Source organism: Hyla sarda, chromosome 8, assembly GCF_029499605.1.
Source record: "Hyla sarda isolate aHylSar1 chromosome 8, aHylSar1.hap1, whole genome shotgun sequence".
NCBI classification, from domain to species: Eukaryota; Metazoa; Chordata; class Amphibia; order Anura; family Hylidae; genus Hyla; species Hyla sarda.
Window position 1 is genome coordinate 12156464 of NC_079196.1, and position 23966 is coordinate 12180429.

At 44.4% G+C, this 23966-nt stretch overlaps 1 protein-coding gene across 1 annotated transcript in view; it reads right to left on the reverse strand.

The window, feature by feature from the left end:
* ITGB5 (integrin subunit beta 5) overlaps positions 1–23966 on the reverse strand; it is a 55521-nt gene that overhangs the window by 18614 nt on the left and 12941 nt on the right. The window contains exons 5-10 of the mRNA XM_056536937.1: positions 22157–22325; positions 16541–16702; positions 15400–15495; positions 14604–14693; positions 10659–10793; positions 7191–7623 (exon numbers count right to left, since the gene is read on the reverse strand). Coding sequence (XP_056392912.1) covers positions 7191–7623; positions 10659–10793; positions 14604–14693; positions 15400–15495; positions 16541–16702; positions 22157–22325 — 1085 coding nt within the window. The remainder of the gene's footprint in view (positions 1–7190; positions 7624–10658; positions 10794–14603; positions 14694–15399; positions 15496–16540; positions 16703–22156; positions 22326–23966) is intronic.

Here is a 23966-nt window from a genome sequence, read left to right on the forward strand (position 1 = left end):
TAGAGGTTATATCAGTACTGGAGCGTTATAAGAGGATGATATCAGTCACATATGATGTAATATATAGAGGTTATATCAGTACTGGAGCGTTATAAGAGGATGATATCAGTCACATATGATGTAATATATAGAGATTATATCAGTACTGGAGCGTTATAAGAGGATGATATCAGTCACATATGATGTAATATATATAGAGGTTATATCAGTACTGGAGCGTTATAAGAGGATGATATCAGTCACATATGATGTAATATATATAGAGGTTATATCAGTACTGGAGCGATATAAGAGGAGGATATCAGTCACATATGATGTAATATATATAGAGGTTATATCAGTACTGGAGCATTATAAGAGGATGATATCAGTCACATATGTAATATATAGAGGTTATATCAGTACTGGAGCGTTATAAGAGGATGATATCAATCACATATGATGTAATATATATAGAGGTTATATCAGTACTGGAGCGTTATAAGAGGATGATATCAGTCACATATGATGTAATATATATAGAGGTTATATCAGTACTGGAGCGATATAAGAGGAGGATATCAGTCACATATGATGTAATATATATAGAGGTTATATCAGTACTGGAGCGATATAAGAGGAGGATATCAGTCACATATGATGTAATATATATAGAGGTTATATCAGTACTGGAGCGTTATAAGAGGATGATATCAGTCACATATGATGTAATATATAGAGGTTATATCAGTACTGGAGCGTTATAAGGGGATGATATCAGTCACATATGATGTAATATATAGAGGTTATATCAGTACTGGAGCGTTATAAGAGGATGATATCAATCACATATGTAATATATAGAGGTTATATCAGTACTGGAGCGATATAAGAGGAGGATATCAGTCACATATGATGTAATATATATAGAGGTTATATCAGTACTGGAGCGTTATAAGAGGATGATATCAGTCACATATGATGTAATATATAGAGGTTATATCAGTACTGGAGCGTTATAAGAGGATGATATCAGTCACATATGATGTAATATATAGAGGTTATATCAGTACTGCAGCGTTATAAGAGGATGATATCAGTCACATATGATGTAATATATAGAGGTTATATCAGTACTGGAGCGTTATAAGAGGATGATATCAGTCACATATGTAATATATAGAGTTATATCAGTACTGGAGCGTTATAAGAGGATGATATCATAACATATGTAATATATAGAGGTTATATCAGTACTGGAGCGTTATAAGAGGATGATATCAGTCACATATGTAATATATAGAGATTATATCAGTACTGGAGCGTTATAAGAGGATGATATCAGTCACATATGATGTAATATATAGAGGTTATATCAGTACTGGAGCGTTATAAGAGGATGATATCAGTCACATATGTAATATATAGAGGTTATATCAGTACTGCAGCGTTATAAGAGGATGATATCAGTCACATATGATGTAATATATAGAGGTCATATCAGTACTGGAGCGTTATAAGAGGATGATATCAGTCACATATGATGTAATATATAGAGATTATATCAGTACTGGAGCGTTATAAGAGGATGATATCAGTCACATATGATGTAATATATAGAGGTTATATCTGTACTGGAGCGTTATAAGAGGATGATATCAGTCACATATGATGTAATATATAGAGATTATATCAGTACTGGAGCATTATAAGAGGATGATATCAGTCACATATGTAATATATAGAGGTTATATCAGTACTGGAGCGTTATAAGAGGATGATATCAGTCACATATGATGTAATATATAGAGGTTATATCAGTACTGGAGCGTTATAAGAGGATGATATCAGTCACATATGATGTAATATATAGAGGTTATATCTGTACTGGAGCGTTATAAGAGGATGATATCAGTCACATATGATGTAATATATAGAGGTTATATCAGTACTGGAGCATTATAAGAGGATGATATCAGTCACATATGTAATATATAGAGGTTATATCAGTACTGGAGCGTTATAAGAGGATGATATCAGTCACATATGTAATATATAGAGGTTATATCAGTACTGGAGCGTTATAAGAGGATGATATCAGTCACATATGATGTAATATATATAGAGATTATATCAGTACTGGAGCGTTATAAGAGGATGATATCAGTCACATATGATGTAATATATAGAGGTTATATCAGTACTGGAGCGTTATAAGAGGATGATATCAGTCACATATGATGTAATATATAGAGGTTATATCAGTACTGGAGCGTTATAAGAGGATGATAGCAGTCACATATGATGTAATATATAGAGGTTATATCAGTACTGGAGCGTTATAAGAGGATGATATCAGTCACATATGATGTAATATATAGAGGTTATATCAGTACTGGAGCGTTATAAGAGGATGATATCAGTCACATATGATGTAATATATAGAGATTATATCAGTACTGGAGCGATATAAGAGGATGATATCAGTCACATATGATGTAATATAGAGGTTATATCAGTACTGCAGCGTTCTCTGGTGTCGTTCTCTGGACCCCAGCAGTAGCGCAGTGAGATTACCTCCTTATAGCAGCTTCTCTGGGGTCATCTCCAGAGAGGGAAGAATTCAGAGTTTAGGGGCTGTGCAGACCCCCGGCCTCCCTCCTTACAATGCCCCTGTCAGATTAGCATGTGAAATAAAAAAGGGTCCCTCTCACTAATTACCCTCCCCCCCCCCCCCCCCTCTTCCCTCCCCCCCATTCCCATTTATTTATATGGACCCCCCTCCCCTGGCTGATTTAGATGCCAGCAGCAATTAGCGGCCCCCGGGTTGACTTGACCTGACGCGGTCCCTTCCAAGCTGTGAGCTCTTCAGTCCAGTTATTGTCCCGATGATAAGGGGGGGGGGGGGGGGGGGGGGGGACTACGTACTGCAGAAGCCGCTGTCGGGGAGATGATAACCAAACAATTACCACATACAGGGGCGGCGTCCTCCCTGACAGCTGTAGACTAATATAATAAGGGGCCCACACATCCCCCTTAGAGTGCGTTCACACATGCAGATTTTGCCACCCATTGTAGTCCATGGAAAATATGCACCAAAACACAGCAGGGCGCCTCCAGCTGTTGCAAAACTACAACTTCCAGCATGCCCGGACAGCCAAAGGCTGTCCGGGCATGCTGGGAGTTGTAGTTTTGCAACAGCTGGAGACAATACTGTTTGGAAAACACTGCCTTATATGAACCACAATGGTGGTCACCCATCTTTTCAGAGCTCCTGAATGGTGAATCTGCCCAGCTATGCAGGGCTATAGTAGGACATGATGTATGGCTACAGAACAATAGAGGCGCTGCCATTCAGAAGCCAAGGAAAGCGGAGTGACAACCAAAACATGTCAGCCATATTGGATATTTCCCAGCATTCCCTGCTCCCACACAGATACATAACCGGCCGCGTCCATGTCAGACTGTCCCAATGCTGGAACATCATTGTCCATGTATCAAACTACTTCACAGCTGCACTGTCGTGTCCGTGTTTCAGACCATCTCACAGATGCACTGTCACGTCCGTGTTTCAGACCATCTGACAGCTGCACTGTTGTGTCCGTGTTCCAGACCGTTCCACAGCTGCACTGTCGTGTCCGTGTTTCAGACCATCTCACAGATGCACTGTCACGTCCGTGTTTCAGACCATCTGACAGCTGCACTGTCGTGTCCGTGTTTCAGACAGTCTCACAGCTGCACTGTCGTGTTCATGTTCCAGACCGTCCCATAGCTGTACTGTTGTTTCCAGTCTGTCTCGCAGCTGAAATGTCGTGTCCATGTTTCAGACTCATATAGCTGGACCATCATGTCCATGTTTCAGACTGTCCCACAGCTGCACTGTCATTTCCAGTCCGTCTCGCAGCTGCACTGTCTTGTCCGTGTTTCAGACCGTCTCACAGCTGCACTGTCTTGTCAGTGTTTCAGACCATCTCACAGCTGTACTATCGTGTCCATGTTTCAGACTCACAGCTGTACTGTCGTGTCCGTGTTCCAGACCGTCCCACAGCTGTACTGTCGTTTCCAGTCTGTCTTGCAGCTGCACTGTCGTGTCCGTGTTTCAGACCGTCCCACAGCTGTACTGTCGTTTCCAGTCTGTCTCACAGCTGCACTGTCATGCCCGTGTTTTGGACCATCTCACAGCTGTACTATCGTGTCCAAATTTCAGACTCACAGCTGTACTGTCGTGTCCGTGTTCCAGACAGTCCCACAGCTGCACTGTTGTTTCCAGTCTGTCTTGCAGCTGCACTGTCGTGTCCATGTTTCAGACCGTCTCACAGCTGCACTGTCATGTCCGTGTTTCAGACTCACAGCTGTACTGTCGTGTCAGTGTTCCAGATAGTCCCACAGCTGCACTGTCGTTTCCAGTCTGTCTTGCAGCTGCACTGTCGTGTCCAGTCTGTCTTGCAGCTGCACTGTCGTGTCCATGTTTCAGATCATCTCACAGATCTCCCACATCTTAGACTTTCCCACAGCTGAAATTTCATGTCTAAGATGTGGGAGATCTGCGAGATGATCTGAAACATGGACACGACGTTTCAGCTGCGAGACAGACTGGAAACGACAGTGCAGCTGTGGGACGGTCCGAAACATGGACTTCTATCAAAGCTGAACTGTCGTGTCTGTGTTTCAGACTTTCCAACAGCTGAAATTTCATGTCTGAGATGCATCATGTTCAGCTGCGAGATGGTCTGAAACACAGACACGACAGTTCAGCTGTGATAGAAGTCCATGTTTCAGACCATCTCACAGCTGCACTGTCGTGTCCATGTCTCGGTCTGTCCCGCAGCTGAACCTCCTCAGACAACGAGCAGTTTCCTTCCTTCTTTTTTGTCTATTCTTAGACCTCAAGCAGAACCCTGATGTTTCACCACATAACAGCGACTCCTGGCAGGAAACCAACCCGCGGCCGCAGCCCCCCAGAAGACTTCTCCTGCCCGACATCTGCACGAGGAAACTTTCTACACCCCCCCTTCCCTGCCGAGAGGGTCAGAAATGTCCTAATCCCCCTGTACCGCCCTCCCCCACAGCAGCACAGGACAGTGTCCGCAGTATGTCCGGCCACCTTGCTGCTGTTACTTTAAGAATCAGTGGTGGTCTCGACTGACAGCCCCCATAAGATAAAGGGCCCGCATTTATCAAAATTAAAAGTTTCATCATTGTGTAATGCAGTGTTTCCCAACCAGGGTGCCTCGAGCTGTTGCAAAACTACAACTCCCAGCATGCCCGGACAGCCTTTGGCTGTGCGGGCATGCTGGGAGTTGTAGTTTTGCAACAGCTGGAGGCACCCCGATTGGGAAACACTGGTGTAATGAGACGTTCTGCCACTTTCTAAAAGACTTCAAGATCTCTGGTTGCTTTCACTGAATGGCAACGCACATTCCTGACCTCTGTCTTCCCACTGCTGATAGGAACTGGCCCTTTAATTATTCATGGATACTGGGAGTTGTGGTGTCCCTCCCCCTAATGTCACAGAATAGCGCACGTATCCCTACCCCCCCATGTCACCACATCTCTCATTAGATCAATTGTGACCCAGATTCTCAATTCAGAAGACTCCCCCACCCCTCCTCACGGCTCCAACCACGTGACACATAACGCCCCCTTGCCCGGCAGCTGTGGGGGCGCAGACCCGCAGCCTGATTATGCAGGATTGTTAAAAATGTGTAAAAAAAAAAAAACACAACAACAAACATGGACCCAGAGTTTACCATAAACAAGCCAAAACTTTGTTACCCATAGCAAGGGCTTGAAAAAAAAAAAAAAAAAAAAAAAAAAAAAGGTTTTGTCTATTTTCACAGCAACCAATCACAGCGCATCTACATTTTTTCCCCCCCAGAATATATAAAATTTTTTATCTGGTCTGTGATCGGTTGCTATGGGCAACAATGAGTAAAAAAAAAAAAAAAAAAAAACATGTCCCATTGTCTGCCTACACTGTTGCCCATAGCAACATGTGACCGGTTGCTATGGAAATAGACCGACAATGAGGCAGATTTTTTAAAAACTTTACAAGAAAAAAAAAAAAAAACAGTTGTTGCCCATAGCAACCAGAGAACAGCCTTTAATTTCTTAAACTGTTGTGGTAAAATAAAAGCTGTGCTGTCATTGGTTGCTATGGAAATAGACAATGGGGCATATTTTGAAAACTGCTGTTACCCATAGCAACCAGAGAAAAATGAAACCTGACCTGTGACCCCTGTATTTTAGATTTGCCCCCCCCCCAAAGTATTTAACCCCCTCAGGTGCCCATGATAGGCTGAAATGTAAAATACAGAAAGACGGAGGGGGTCTAAGGCAGTGTTTCCCAACCAGTGTGTCTCCAGCTGTTGCAAAACTACAACTCCCAGCATGCCCGGACAGCCGTTGGCTGTCCGTGCATGCCGGGAGTTGTAGTTTTGCAACAGCTGGAGGCACACTGATCTAAGGAGTCACAACATGGATAAAGCAGGGCCCGAGCGACGCACCAGACTTGTCCTAAAGACACAAAATAACCCCCTGGGACCAGGACACTTGAATCACATAATCCGGAGCTGAACTCTGCGCCGGAGCCACGGACACCGCAGCCAAGAAGACGTCGATACGAGACATAAACAAGACGGGAGGAAGTGACCGGAGGAACAGCAAGAACACACAGGAGGAGGCACAGCCGGGCCTCAAACCTCCCACAGGGAGACATAACATGGTATATGGGGGGTGATGATATGCTTTATAATACCTCAGCCGCTGCAGAAGCTCTTTATTAAATACAAACTTGCCATCTGCTTTTTAAAATGAGGTTCCGCAGCAGCTGAGGTATTAGGGCTCACGAATGCTACGGATATTCCACTCCCATGGACCTCAATAGGATTCTGCTGATCAGTGAACAGTACAAGTTCCGTGGCTGAACTTTCGGCGCAGTTCCAGATTCCCCCCGTATAGGATGAGCGCGTTCTTCGCTGAATTTCCGTAATGATCATGGGCCCTTACAGTGCTGCCATTACCCCTCTTCCCAAAAGACAGATTGCCCCCTCGCGGTACGAGCCACATTTCGGAGGATTCTTGCGCGTCATCGTAGCTCCTCCCACCCATACAGTAAAACCATAAAATATTTCCATAACAAGCCATGTATTATAACGGTATAATGGGATAGTGGTAATGGTGGTGGGGGAGGGTGAACCATCTGAACTCACCTGAGCACAACACGCCCTTGTACCTGGCGCACGAGAAGTCGTCGCACTGACAGTACGAGCCGCTGATGCGTCCGAACTCGCTCTCGTAGCAGGAGCACAGGCCGCAGATGCAGCGCCCCCTGCCGTTACACACCGTGTGGCTCTCCGACTCGCGGCAGGTGTTCAGGGACCAGTCGCTGCTGTCGTCCTCCTCCCCGCACTCGCACCGCGCCCCCAGGAACCCGGGGTCACAGTCGCACATGCCGCAGGTGTACGTTCCGTTGCCGCTGCACTTGCCGCTGTCGTTCTCCACTTGCTGCGAACAGCTGCAGCTGCAGTTATAGGTCACTGTGACCTCCAGGGTGTCCCGAAATCCCACCGGCTTGATGGTGAAAGTGTCCGTGGCACCTGGTGGGGGGCAGGAGCGCGCCTCAGCCGAGACCTCAAACGACACCTGGATAAAAGACAGATACATTACCCTCTATTCTAGGGAAGGGGATCATGGGTACAATACATTGTGTGCGAGATCGGGAAATTAGATTGTGAGCTCCTGGGGTCAGGGATGATGGGAGTGATACATTGTATGTGATAGGAGATTAGATTGTGAGCTCCTGGGGTCAGGGATGATGGGAGTGATACATTGTATGATAGGAGATTAGATTGTGAGCTCCTGGGGTCTGGGATGATGGGAGTGATACATTGTATGATAGGAGATTAGATTGTGAGCTCCTGGGGTCAGGGATGATGGGAGTGATACATTGTATGATAGGAGATTAGATTGTGAGCTCCTGGGGTCAGGGATGATGGGAGTGATACATTGTATGTGATAGGAGATTAGATTGTGAGCTCCTGGGGTCAGGGATGATGGGAGTGATACATTGTATGATAGGAGATTAGATTGTGAGCTCCTGGGGTCTGGGATGATGGGAGTGATACATTGTATGATAGGAGATTAGATTGTGAGCTCCTGGGGTCAGGGATGATGGGAGTGATACATTGTATGATAGGAGATTAGATTGTGAGCTCCTGGGGTCAGGGATGATGGGAGTGATACATTGTATGTGATAGGAGATTAGATTGTGAGCTCCTGGGGTCAGGGATGATGGGAGTGATACATTGTATGATAGGAGATTAGATTGTGATCTCCTGGGGTCAGGGATGATAGGAGTGATACATGGTATGTGATAGGAGATTAGATTGTCAGCTCCTGGGGTCAGGGATGATGGGAGTGATACATTGTATGTGATAGGAGATTAGATTGTGAGCTCCTGGGGTCAGGGATGATGGGAGTGATACATTGTATGATAGGAGATTAGATTGTGAGCTCCTGGGGTCAGGGATGATGGGAGTGATACATTGTATGATAGGAGATTAGATTGTGAGCTCCTGGGGTCAGGGATGATGGGAGTGATACATTGTATGATAGGAGATTAGATTGTGATCTCCTGGGGTCAGGGATGATGGGAGTGATACATTGTATGTGATAGATTAGATTGTGAGCTCCTGGGGTCAGGGATGATGGGAGTGATACATTGTATGTGATAGGAGATTAGATTGTGAGCTCCTGGGGTCAGGGATGATGGGAGTGATACATTGTATATGATAGGAGATTAGATTGTGAGCTCCTGGGGTCAGGGATGATGGGAGTGATACATTGTATGTGATAGGAGATTAGATTGTGAGCTCCTGGGGTCAGGGATGATGGGAGTGATACATTGTATGATAGGAGATTAGATTGTGAGCTCCTGGGGTCAGGGATGATGGGAGTGATACATTGTATGATAGGAGATTAGATTGTGAGCTCCTGGGGTCAGGGATGATGGGAGTGATACATTGTATGTGATAGATTAGATTGTGAGCTCCTGGGGTCAGGGATGATGGGAGTGATACATTGTATGTGATAGGAGATTAGATTGTGAGCTCCTGGGGTCAGGGATGATGGGAGTGATACATTGTATGATAGGAGATTAGATTGTGAGCTCCTGGGGTCAGGGATGATGGGAGTGATACATTGTATGATAGGAGTTTAGATTGTGAGCTCCTGGGGTCGGGGATGATGGGAGTGATACATTGTATGTGATAGGAGATTAGATTGTGAGCTCCTGGGGTCAGGGATGATGGGAGTGATACATTGTATGATAGATTAGATTGTGAGCTGCTGGGGTCAGGGATGATGGGAGTGATACATTGTATGTGATAGGAGATTAGATTGTGAGCTCCTGGGGTCAGGGATGATGGGAGTGATACATTGTATGATAGGAGATTAGATTGTGAGCTCCTGGGGTCAGGGATGATGGGAGTGATACATTGTATGATAGGAGATTAGATTGTGAGCTCCTGGGGTCAGGGATGATGGGAGTGATACATTGTATGATAGGAGATTAGATTGTGAGCTTCTGGGGTCAGGGATGATGGGAGTGATTCACACACACAGTGTATCACTCCTATCTTCCTTGTCCACAGGGACATATACGATATGTGTATCCCGCTACAGAGCGTCTATTATGTTTCTAGTGAGGAGATTTGCACTATACAGACAATGTGGCATTAAAGGGGTACTCACCCTGGATTTTTTTTAAATTTTTTTAAATTTTTTTAATCAACTGGTGCCAGAAAGTTAAACAGATTTTAAAATGTCTTCTATTTAAAAATCTTAATCCTTCCAGTACTTATGAGCTTCTGTATGCTCCACAGGAAGTTCTTTTCTTTTTGATTTTCTTTTCTATCTGACCACAGTGCTCTCTGCTGACACCTCTGTCCATGTCAGGAACTGTCCAGAGCAGGAGAGGTTTGCTATGGACAGTTCCTGACATGGACAGAGGAGTCAGCAGAGAGCACTGTGGTCAGACAGAAAGGAAATTCAAAAAGAAAAGAACTTAATGTAGAGCATACAGCAGCTGATAAGTACTGGAAGGATTAAGATTTGTAAATAGAAGTAATTTACAAATCTGTTTAACTTTCTGGCACCAGTTGATTTAGAAAAAAAAATTTCTTCCAGTGGAGTACCCCTTTAACCACTTTCTGGGCCGTCATCACAGGAGCGCAGTCGTTACAATGTGTGGAACAGGCAGGGATCTTGGCAGCGGTGTAGAAATCCTTTTAATAACCAGAGATGACACATCTGCTGAGTCAGGGCGGCCGGAGCACAGGGTCATGTATCATCTGTGGGGGCTGCACAATCCACGTACAGAACACGACCGCGAGCGCTCGTGCACACACAACAGGGTAGGGATACCAAAATGTTTTTTTTAATACAAAATGGAGTTACTGACGAGCAGCACGTTTAATAGGTCTGCCACCGTCCGCCAACCTGTGGTTCTCTAGCTGTTGCAAAACTACAATTCCCAGCATGCCCTGACAGCCTTCGGCTGTCAGGGCATGCTGGGAATTGTAGTTTTGCAACAGCTAGAATGCCATAGGCTGGATCAAAGGGCACAATTATAAACCAATAAAGTCCGAGACCCTGCCCTGAACACCGGCCCCGCTTACCGTGTCGCCAATCCTCAGCTCTCCGCACTTCTTGACCCCGGGATACGACAATCCGTCCTGACACGTCGCTGAGAAACTGAGGCTGAGGTCATCCGGAGTCTCGGATACGGTCAGCTCAACCTTGGAGCGAATGTTCTGCAAGATATAAGCGGTGAGAAGGGGACAGGAGAGCGTGATTATGCGAAATTCCCCAGATTCCGAGACACGCGGCCTTGCGAGGAGGAGACACCCAAACAATGAGTCTCTGCTCCACCCTTGGGGGGTCTCTGCTGTCACTCATCATGGTTACCCTACGGTCACATGATTGTAGCCTGTGGAAGAAGCCTTTGTGCAAGAAGAAATCACCAGTGGAACACATGACATTGGGCCCCCATTATACCAGGGGGGGGGCAACCAGTAGGATACCATGATCCTAGGGGTCCAGCGGGATAAGCCCTAGTACCTGGGGGGAAACCAATGGGACAAAACATTGCATGATACCTAAGAGAGAGGACACCATAATACTGTAGTCTTAGTGGAACATTTAAAGGGGTATTCCAGGCCAAAACTTATATTTGTAAATTACTTCTATTAAAAAATCTTAATCCTTCCAATAGTTATTAGCTTCTGAAGTTGAGTTGTTGTTTTCTGTCTAACTGCTCTCTGATGACTCACGTCCCGGGAGCTGTACAGTTCCTATGGGGATATTCTGCCATCATGCACAGCTCCCGTGACGTGAAATCATCATTGAGCAGTTAGACAGAAAACTTCAGAAGCTAATAACTATTGGAAGGATTAAGATTTTTTAATAGAAGTAATTTACAAATATGTTTAACTTTCCGGAGCCAGTTGATATATATAAAAAAAAAAAAAAAAAAAAACGTTTTTGCCTGGAATACCCCTTTAATAATATGGGGGGTTCCCACCTACTCCTTAGCATCATGCCTTATGAAAGAAGGGACCCCCAGCAGGACACCATGATACTGGGTGCCCACTGGGACATGGAATTGCAGGGATCCCCAATGGGACACACCCCGATACCAGGACGAGACCCCCTCAGTATCATGCTTTATGAAAGAGGGAACCTCCAGTAGGACACCACGATATTGGGACTCCAGTGGAACACTTCATAATACTAATGGTAGTGGGGGGAATCCAGTAGGATATATGATCGTGGGGAGCCCAGTGGGATATTTCCTGATATTTGGGGGAAGCCAAATGGGACACAACATTGCAGGGGGACAAAATTTATTATACCAAGGGGAGAACCCCCAATAAGACACCATGATACTGTCATCCCAGTGGTATGTGTCAAATACAAAGTATTTTACTGGGGGTTCACACCCTCCCCCTTTATGAAAGAGGAGTCCCCTTGTAAGACACCACGATACTGGGGGCCCACTTGGACATGATATTGCAGTGTCTCCCTATTACCAAGGTGAGACCTCCCCCCCCCCTTTAGTATTATGCTTTGTGAAAGAAGCGACCCCCAGTAGACCATGATACTGGGGCCCACATGGTATTAAGTGTCCTACTGGGGGTCCGTATCCTGCTTTATGGGGGACACTTCATGAGATTGGGGGAAGGGAAACCCTGACAATGCGCATTGCTATGTGTAATTGTCTTTGAATGAAGTTCACAGATCTGCAGGGGGCGCCATGGCCGCCGCAGGGGCCGCGACATTCACCTGACACATCCATAGACAGAGCGTGCTGGAACAAAGCCGAGCCCCCCCCCCCCCCCCCCCCCCCCCCCCGAGCAAATCCTGGAGGAGACGGGACCCTGAGAAAGTAATATTTCATCCTACCACTCTTACTTCATTGTATAGAAGAGTTATTATTCCCTATTAGCCTACAGTGTCCTATGTCTACGACATGATTGATGATGATGATGATGATGGAACAGCCCACAGTGAGTGGCATAAAGGTGTTACACGCCGCAGCACTCTCAGTAGTTATAACCTTATACTTTTTTGCTTGGACTCTCAACACCCGTCCAGGTGGCAGAAATATTGAGCTGCAGCCCGAGGCAGAAGTCAGAGCGTCCTCCTCCTCCTCCTCCTCACTCCTATGAAAACTGTCCGGGGGGGGGGGGGGGGGGGTCACATATTAACTTGTCCATCAGAATGCAGAGGAGGCATAAAAACAGAGGGGGCGAGGAGGGAATATTTCAGCTGCTCCTCCCCTGAAACACTCTGTACTGCTGAGGAACCCCGCTCCTTATAAATCTCACAGCTCTCTTCTCCATCAATATATGACATGCAGCTCTGTCCTTAAAGGGGTACTCCAGTGGAAATTTATTATTATTATAATTTTCTTTTTTTTTTTTTTTTTAAATCAACTGGTGCTAGAAAGTTAAACAGATTTGTAAATTACTTCTATTAAAAATTCTTAATCCTTCTGGTACTTATTAATGGCCGTATACTACAGAGGAAATTCTTTTCTTTTTGGATTTCTTTTCTGTCACAACCACATTGCTCTCTGCCGACACCTGCTCTGGACCGTTCCTAAAATGGACAGCAGAGGTCAGCAGAAAGCACTGTGGTGGCGACAGAAAAGAATTTCCTCTGTAGTATACAGCTGTTAATAAGTACTAGAAGGATTAAGAATTTTTAATAGAAGTAATTTACAAATCTGTTTAACTTTCTAGCACCAGTTGATTTTATAAAAAAAGAAAAAAGGATAGGGGGATAAAATGTCTGATCCCGGGGGTCCTGCCGCTGGGGACCCCTGCAATCTCCCTGCTGCACCCGGCGTTCGTTTAGAGCATCAGGTGCGGTGCAGGAGGTGAGTGACGTCACGCATCCTCCCATAGACTTGCATTGAGGGGGTGTGGATGTGGCATCAAGAGCGGGGCATCATTGTGACGTTACGAGCCTCCGCCTCACATCGCCAGTCATGCAGCACGGAGCAAAGTTCGCTCCATGCATCGGATGTCTGGGGTGCTGCAGCAAAGATCACGGGGGTCCCCAGCAGCGGGACCCCAGCGATCAGACATCTTATCCCCTATCCTTTGTATAGGGGGATAAGATGTCTAGGGGCGGAGTACCCCTTTAACTACATGTGTAGCTCCTGAAATACTCTGTGCTGGGAGGGAACCCTACATGTCAGTGTTTCTCAACCAGGGTGCCTGCAGCTGCATATAACTACAACTCCCAGCATAGTAAAATCAAAGCTGAGCTGTGATTGGTTGCTATGGGCAAATAAGACAACGTTCATCTAGAACTGGGTTTCTGAACTAGGGCTCCGGCTGTCCGGGCATGCTGGGAGTTGTAGTATTGCAACAGCCGGAGGCATCCTCATTGGGAAACACTGTCCTGCCTGTTCCTCTCACATTTCTTCATTGCCCTCCCCCAATCATTACATGGCTCCCCATCACTTCGCACCTTCTGAAACACTCTGTGCTGCTGTATGCACTCTTCTAGGATCATTAACCTGCCCTGTATACATGCACCGCTGTCCGCAACTAGATTCTGCATCTCCTGAAATACTCTGTGCCGCTGTAGGACCCTGCTCTTTGCACTCTGTAACTTCCTGTGTCACATGAATCGCTGTCCCCCAACTAGATTTCCATCTCCTGAAATACTCTGTGCTGCTGTAGGACCCTGCTCTTTGCACTCTGTAACTTCCTGTGTCACATGAATCACTGTCCCCAACTAGATTTCCATCTCCTGAAATACTCTGTGCCGCTGCAGGGCTCAGAGCCTCAGACTCTGACCTCTTATGTCTCCGTTCGCCTCCTCCCGTCAGATACTTCCCCCAACTACATTTGAGTCTCCCGAAATACTCTGCGCTGCTGTAGTACCCCGTTTTTATCTCTTTGTGACCTCACACATCTCTCTATTCTCCTCCTGGGATTATTAAACTTCCTCAGTCACATGCTTGGTTGTGAACTAAACCTTTATCTCCTGAAATACTCTGCGCTGCTGTGGACGTTGCCAGGTACAGTAGAATAGGTGTCACTTACATTGTAGGCGTTGACGATGAGCTGCAGGATGTTTTGGGAGCTGGTGTCCAAGATCTCCACCGTGGTCCCGGGGATCAGCGCTGTGAAATTCTTTAGGAAAAAGAACAAAAACGCATTGAATCCTGCGCCAAAGATGAGAGGGCGTATTCAAAAACTTCCTGGACACAGATCAACATAATAGAACTGTGCAAATATTGGTCAACAGGGGGCGGGGCTTATCATACATGTATTAACCAGATGCCCCGCCCACATTCTTTCCGTTAAAGGGGTACTCCGGTGGAAAACTGTGTTTTTTTTTGTTTTTAAATGAACTGGTGCCAAAAAGTTAAACAGATTTGTAAATTAATTCTATTAAAAAATCTTAATCCTTTTAGTACTTTTTAGCAGCTGTATGCTACAGAGGAAAATCTTTACTTTTTGAATTTCTTTTTTGTCGTGTCCACAGAGCTCTCTGCCGACACCTCTGTCCGTGTCAGGAACTGTCCAGAGCAGCATAGGTTTGCTATGGGGATTTCCTTCTGCTCTGGACAGTTCCTGATACGGGCATCAGGTGTCAGCAGAGAGCACTGTGGACAACACAAAAAAGACATTAAAAAAAATAAAGAATTTCCTCTGTAGCATACAGCTGCTAAAAAGTACTGGAAGGGTAAAGATTTTTTAATAGAAGTAATTTACAAATCTGTTTAACTTTCTGGCACCAGTTCATTTAAAAAAAAAAATAATAATAAAATAAAAAATAAAAAAAGTTTTCCCACCAGAGTACCCCTTTAAGTTTCCCCTGTCCCCGATTTGTTACCTTATATAGTAAATAATGCGTTTTTGTCACAGCGAATATGAGATGGATGTTGTTCTCCGACAGCTTCTCCCCAAGCAACGCCAGCGATGGATAATCCTGGGGAGAAAGACATGTTGCACATTAGATGGCGAGTGCCAACGCCAGATCCGAAGAACATGGAGGCAAAATGTGCGCAGGACAAAAAGGTCACCAACCATTGTGCTGTTGCACGTGCACAAACATTTGTTACAATGTAGCAGCGCAGGTAAAGGTGCATCCACATCCCGATTTTACCATCCTACTTCTTCTCACGATTTTTTACTTTGAAATTGTACAAATCTGCACCCCAAGTCATATCCATTGACTTCCATTCATTAATGAAAGACAACAAATGCATCAGTTTTGATCCACATCCGATTTTGCACGATTTTAAGATCGCAGGTAAAATCATGGTTGACCACGATTTTTTTTCGTACAGATTCAAAATCTGATCGAAATCGTGTACCATTTTTTTAAAATTATTATTGAGGTCTATGTAAATCGCATGGAATCGTGTGACTGTGCGATTCTATCAGATTAATCGCACACGATTTTTTGGTACGCATGCGCAGTAGACTTCAAAACACACACACTTCAAATATATAAAAAAAAAAAAAACTTTATTGCCATTGGCATACATATTAATTTTAAAAAAACAGGATCAGATTTTTATTGAAAAATCGGATGGAATTTTCATCTGTAAGATTTTTTGGAATTTTTGGATACGATTTTAAAATCGGATAGTAGAGAAATTTTTACAAACGATTGTACACGATTTTTTGCAATCCGATTTCGTCCGATTTTACGGTCCGATAATCGGATGGTTAAATCGTGATGTGAACCTAGCCTAACATTTATCTGGAGTTCACAAATGATCTTCCAGGACCTAGGTCCCAAAACTGGCTACCTCCAGCTGTTGCAAAACTACAACTCCCAGCATGCCCGGACAGCCGTTGGCTGTCCGGGCATGCTGGGAGTTGTAGTTTTGCAACAGCTGGAGGTCTCCAGTTTGGGGATATATGTCCTATAAGGCACTGGAGCCTTTTGTGTGCAGCACCTTGCTTCCTAATAGTTCGGCGACAGGTTAGTATGAGACGCACAGAGGAGCAGGCGCAGTTCTTACCAGCTGATCAGCGGCGCTGTACTCATTGTCTGTGTTGAGGTGGCACTGCCCATCATGTGGCTGCACCAGACCGGCCAGTTTACCATCCAGGGCAATGTGCGGGACGTCGTCTGTAGTGATGACCAGCAGGTGGGACGCCTCCGTCCTCCAGCCGACCTTCTCCTGAAGAATAATGGTCATTAATGATTACTATAAAGACAATAGAGGCAAAAGTACAGCAATGGGAACAACGCCGGCATCACATGACCCGAGGCAGGGCAGTAAATATAAACCTGGACTTACTTGACCAAGACCAGAAACGGAGCAGAACTGTAAAACCTGAACCAGTACTGAGAACCATGAAACCTGAAACAGGCCCAATACTAAAGAAGAACCAAAAAAACCGGACCTGAGCCAATACTGAGAAAAATACTAAACCTGGACCTGACACTAGTGAAAAAAAAAATCAATCAAGAAACCTGAATCAAACCCAAGAAAAACAAGAACACAAAACCAGAACCAAACCCAATACTGTGAAGAACCATGAAACTGGATCTGACCCAATACTGAGAAGAACCACAAAACCTGGACTTGATCCAGACCCAGTACAGAACTGTAAAACCTGAACCAGACCCAATAATAAGAACCATGAAATCTTAACCTGGCCCAGACTCAATACTGAGAAGAGCCACTAAACCTGGACTTGACCCAGAACTGAACCAGACCCAATACGAAGACGAACCATGAACCTGGACCAGGCCCAATACAGAGAAGAACACAAAACCTGAACCAAAGCCAGACCCAATTGTGGAAAGAACACAAAACCTGAACCAGACCCAATACAGAGAAGAACCAAGAAACCTGAACCAGACTCAATACTGAGAGGAACACAAAACCTGGATCTGACCCAATAATGAGAAGAACACAAAGCCTGATGAATGAGATGAAACAAGAAACTTGGACCAGACCCAATACAGAGAAGAACACAAAAACCTAAACCTGTCACAATACCGAGAAGAACCAAGAAACCTTAACCTGACCCAGATCAAATGCTGAGAAAACCACAAAACCTGAACCAAACCCCACACTGAGAAGAGCCAAGAAACCTGAACCAGACCAAATACTGACAACAACCATAAAACTTGAACCAGCCCCAATACAGAGAAGAACACAAAACCTGAACCAGACTCAATACTGAGAGGAACAAAAATCCTTAACCTGACCCAATACTGAGAAGACGACAAAACCTGACCCAAACCTTATACCGAGAGGAAAACAAAGCCTGGATCCAACCCAATACTCAGAGGAAACAAGAAACCTGAAGCAGACGTAATCTAGAGAAGAACACAAAACCTAAACCAATCACAATACAGAGAAGAACCCAAAAAAAAAAATTACCTGAACCAGACCCAATATAAAAGAACCATAAAATCTAAACCAGTCTCAGTAGTGAAAACACAAAACCTAGACCTTACCCAATACTGAGAAGAACAACTTAACCTGGACCGGACCGAAAACATAACCAGAAAAACCAAACACTAAACATAAAACCTGAACTAGATCCAATACTGCGAAGAACACAAAACCTGAACCAGACTCAATGCTGAGAGGAACACAAGACCTAAACCAGACTCAATGGTGAGAGGAACACAAAGCCTGGACCAGACCCAATACAGAGAGGAAACAAGAAATGTGAACCAGACCGAATACAGAGAGGAAACAAGTAACCTGAACCAGACCTAACTGAGAGGAACCTGACCCAGACCCAATACTAAGAACCAACAAAGTGCAGAACCACAAACCCCCTGACTTGACACAGAGCAAAACCATTAAAGGGGTACTCCGGTGAAAAACTTTTTTTTTTTTTTTTTTTTATCAACTGGTGCCAGAAAGTTAAACAGATTTGTAAATAACTTCTATTAAAAAAATCTTAACCCTTCCAGTACTTATTAGCTGCTGAATACTACAGTGGAAATTCTTTTCCGTTTGAAACACAGAGCTGTCTGCTGATATCATGAGCACAGTGCTCTCTGCTGACATCTCTGTCCATTTTAGGAACTGCCCAGAACAGCATATGTTTGCTATGGGGATTTCCTTTTACTATGGACAGTTCCTAAAATGGACAGAGATGTCAGCAGAGAGCACTGTGCTCATGATGTCAGCAGACAGCTCTGTGTTTCAAACGGAAAAAGAATTTCCACTGTAGTATTCAGCAGCTAATAAGTACAGGAAGGATTACAATTTTTTTTATAGAAGAAATTTACAAATCTGTTTAACTTTCTGGCACCAGTTGATAAAAAAAAAAAAAAAAAAAAGAAGTTTTTCACCGGAGTACCCCTTTAAACCCGAACCTAAACAGAACCCAAGACTGAACAGAACAACTAACCTTGGGCCTGACCCAATACAAAGCAAAACCACTAAATCTGGTAGGATTAGAAACGCAGCAGAAACACAAACCCCCTGACCAACTACTAAGCAGAACAACAAGTCCCAGAATGTGTAATTACTGTACATACAACAAAATCCTCACAACAGCAAACCAGTGGGGTCGCCTGTTCTTCAATGTGCAATCCCCTTTATGCACAGAATGTGGGGTGCAGGACACCCTAGTGCAAATTTTTTTTTTTTTTATTTTTTTTTTACAATCAGTGTGCCTCCAGCTGTTGCAAAACTACTACTCGCAGCATGCCCGGACAGCCAACGGCTGTCCGGGCATGCTGCGAGTTGTAGTTTTGCAACAGCTGGAGGCACACTTGTTGGGAAACTCAGTCTGGAGAAGCGGACCTCAGTGCAGCCCCGTCTACAACACACGGATTCAGTCAGGACTTGGGAACAACTGTGCGGCACATTTTACTTCTGGCAGAGAAAACAATCAGATCTCTGTTACTCCAACAGCGCCAATGACCCGATAACAGATGGCAGAAGCCACTTGCCCGGTCCTGACTCTTAAAGGGGTACTCCAGTGGAAAACATTTTTTTTTTTTTATCAACTGATGCCAGAAAGTTAAACAGATTTGTAAATGACTTCTATTAACAAAATCTTAATCCTTCCACTACTTATTAGCTGCTGAATAATACAGAGGAAATTATTTTCTTTTTGCCACACAGAGCTCTCTGCTGACATCACGAGCACAGTGCTCTCTGCTGACATCTCTGTCCATAGTAGGAGAAAATCCCCATAGCAAACATATGCTGCTCTGGACAGTTCCTAAAATGGACAGAGATGTCAGCAGAGAGCACTGTGGTCATGATGTATGCATGAGAGCTCTGTGTTCCAAAAAGGAAAGAATTTCCTCTGTAGTATTCAGCAGCTAATAAGTACTGGAAGGATTAAGATTTTTTAATAGAAGTAATTTACAAATCTGTTTAACTTTCTGCCAACAGTTGATTTAAAAAAATAAAATAAAAAATAAAAAAAGGTTTCCACCGGAGTACCCCTTTAACACACCAAAACAGCCTTCATATCAGTCTCTGGGAAAGCTGGGTGACAACCAATACTGCTTCCATAGGGATCCCCACTCAGCTTTACCAGATCTAGTTATTTAGTAAAGTAAGAAGCAACAGAACCGGGGGCGCAGGTCCCGACACGATGGAGTTTAATTAACACAGAGGATCAGAAGCCGCTGATTCACTGCAGGATCATCATTGTTATCCCGCATAATCCAGCATGGCCGCATCTGCCCCAACCTGCCCGACAAAGCCGAGTGCCCCGGGGGGCCGGAGAACCCAACATCACCCCGTCACAAGAGTAAGAAATCATCCAGTGCAGAATCATCCCCCCCCCGACCCCTCACATAGACGACTGAGTTTAACATTTTGTTGAAATTTTAAAAATTGGTAACAGTGTTTCAAATTTTGAGACTTTGTTGCAATTTAAAGAGAAGTGAAAGTGACGAGAGGACGTCAGCGACACCGCGTTTCCCATCACATACTAATTGTGTCGCTGTCAAGGAACAGAAAAATATGAGACAACAAAAAAACCTTCAAGAAACCGGAACATGGAAAAAGGGATCTGAAACTTTAGACAGCAACAAATATTAGAAAAAGGAGAGTAGGGGCGGAGCCAGGGAAAGAGGCGGAGCTTGAGGAAGATGGATGGGGGGGGATCTGCAAAATCATACAAAATAATCCTGGAGGACAAATCATACAATATAATCCTCTAAACCCCATTATACTGTATAATCACATAAATAAACTACATACAACAGTTGAGTCACTGTGTATATTACTAATCCTGGGTTATTATACTCAGAGCTGTACTCGCTATTCTGCTGGTGAGGTCACTGTGTACATACATTACATTACTTATCCTGTACTGATCCTGAGTTATATCCTGTATTATACTCCAGAGCTGTACTCGCTATTCTGCTGGTGAGGTCACTGTGTACATACATTACATTACTTATCCTGTACTGATCCTGAGTTATATCCTGTATTATACTCCAGAGCTGTACTCACTATTCTGCTGGTGAGATCACTGTGTACATACATTACATTACTTATCCTGTACTGATCCTGAGTTATATCCTGTATTATACCCCAGAGCTGTACTCACTATTCTGCTGGTGAGATCACTCTGTACATACATTACATTACTTATCCTGTACTGATCCTGAGTTATATCCTGTATTATACTCCAGAGCTGTACTCACTATTCTGCTGGTGAGGTCACTGTGTACATACATTACATTACTTATCCTGTACTGATCCTGAGTTATATCCTGTATTATACTCCAGCGCTGTACTCACTATTCTGCTGGTGAGATCACTGTGTACATACATTACTTATCCTGTACTGATCCTGAGTTATATCCTGTATTATACCCCAGAGCTGTACTCACTATTCTGCTGGTGAGATCACTCTGTACATACATTACATTACTTATCCTGTACTGATCCTGAGTTATATCCTGTATTATACTCCAGAGCTGTACTCACTATTCTGCTGGTGAGGTCACTGTGTACATACATTACATTACTTATCCTGTACTGATCCTGAGTTATATCCTGTATTATACTCCAGCGCTGTACTCACTATTCTGCTGGTGAGGTCACTGTGTACATACATTACATTACTTATCCTGTACTGATCCTGAGTTATATCCTGTATTATACCCCAGAGCTGTACTCACTATTCTGCTGGTGAGGTCACTGTGTACATACATTACATTACTTATCCTGTACTGATCCTGAGTTATATCCTGTATTATACTCCAGAGCTGTACTCACTATTCTGCTGGTGAGATCACTGTGTACATACATTACATTACTTATCCTGTACTGATCCTGAGTTATATCCTGTATTATACTCCAGAGCTGTACTCACTATTCTGCTGGTGAGGTCACTGTGTACATACATTACATTACTTATCCTGTACTGATCCTGAGTTATATCCTGTATTATACTCCAGCGCTGTACTCACTATTCTGCTGGTGAGGTCACTGTGTACATACATTACATTACTGATCCTGTACTGATCCTGAGTTATATCCTGTATTATACTCCAGAGCTGTACTCACTATTCTGCTGGTGAGGTCACTGTGTACATACATTACATTACTTATCCTGTACTGATCCTGAGTTATATCCTGTATTATACTCCAGAGCTGTACTCACTATTCTGCCATAAACCTCACCTTGCAGACTGCAGCTTGCAGAATGGCATCAAATGCGCCCTCTGGAGCGTCCCGATTCCGTGACACCTGCTGGTTCTGCACCTCAGAGTTGAAGTTGTTGACTTTATCCGTGAGGGAAAGAACATGGCGGAAGCCGAAGGACGGGATACAGTTCGGGAACGGCTTATATCTGAGAAGAGACAGAACATTGCGCTGATTACTTTGCGGCGCCCCTAACACTTCACAATCAGAAACTGCTCAATTTAAGGCACAAATTCCTGGACTTTTGTATATATATTTATATTTTTTTTTTTGGTGCTTTTTAAGTGACAGAGGATTATCTACTGCAGTGGTCTCTACACTGTGGCCCTCAAGCTGTTGCAAAACTACAACACCCAGAATGCTGGGAATTGTACTTTTTCAAGAGCCAGAGGGCCACAGTGTGTAAAACACTGATCTACTGCCTCCCGATGGTCCTCAGACAGGACAGCGCTGCTGGAGAAGACCACGGGAACGCAGCGCTCCGTCAGGGATACACAGTGTATCAGACAGAACATGATGCTGAGGGCGCGGAGCGGGTGACATTTTGGCCGACGTCCCGCATAGAGGTGGAGGAGAGGACAGCAGAACAATGACACCCGAGAGGGAATTCTAGAAACCCGCTGTTCTTTCACGAATGCCCCCCCCCCCCCTTTACAGAGACGCTGATCCCCGATTGGCCCGTTCCCTACAATCCACTTGAGTCATGAGGATTTTGCCAGAACTGGCGCAGAAGAAAAACAAACGAGACTTAGACGAAACCTGATGTGTAAAGGAACCTGACAAATGGCGCTTGCTATTTTATCTGGTTGCTGTCAGTGAACGGGCACAGTCACCGTTTACATCCAGAGATAAAAGTTACAATCTGACCGAATACATTGTAACAAAGCTTTAGTTTATAAAGTATCCGGGTTGAGTCCGGTGTTTCCCAGCAAAACTACAACTCCCAGCATGCTCGGACAGCCTTTGGAGTTGAAGTTTTGCAACAGCTGGAGGCACCCCGATTGGGGAGTGGGCCTCAGTGCAGCCCCCGCTACAAACATACAGATTCTGCCTGGACTTGGGAACAGGTGTGCGGCACATGTTGAGGGTTGTGGTTTTGCAACAGCTGGAGGCACCCTGGTTGGGAACACTGATCCGGTGTGTATGGGCATGCTGGGAGTTGTAGTTTTGCAACAGCTGGAGGCACCCTGGCTGGGAAACACAGGTGTAAACAGTCCTCTGTGAGTGACATATTGCTCATATCACTCTCCCGTATGCCTGGCTGACTGTGCTTGTCTACAGTGACACATTGTAACAACCCATCAGCTATATAGGCAGGACTTGGACAGTCCTTATAAGGGGTATTCCAGGAAAAAACTTTTTATATATCTCTATATATATCTCAACTGGCTCCAGAAAGTTAAACAGATTTGTAAATTACTTCTATTAAAAAATCTTAATCCTTCCAATAATTATCAGCTGCTGAAGTTGAGTTGTTCTTTTCTGTCTGACAACACTGCTCTCTGCTGACATCTCTGCTTGTCTCAGGAACTGCACAGAGTAGAAGAGGTTTGCTATGGGGATTTGCTTCTACTCTGGACAGTTCCCGAGACAGGTGTCACCAGAGAGCACTTAGACAGAAAACAACAACTCAACTTCAGCAGTTTATAAGTACTGAAAGAATTAAGATTTTTTAAGAGAAGTAATTTACAAATCTGTTTAACCCCTTAAGGACCAAGGACGTACCGGTACGTCCTTGGTCCTGCTCTCCTGATATAACGCGGGGTTACACAGTAACCCCGCGTCATAT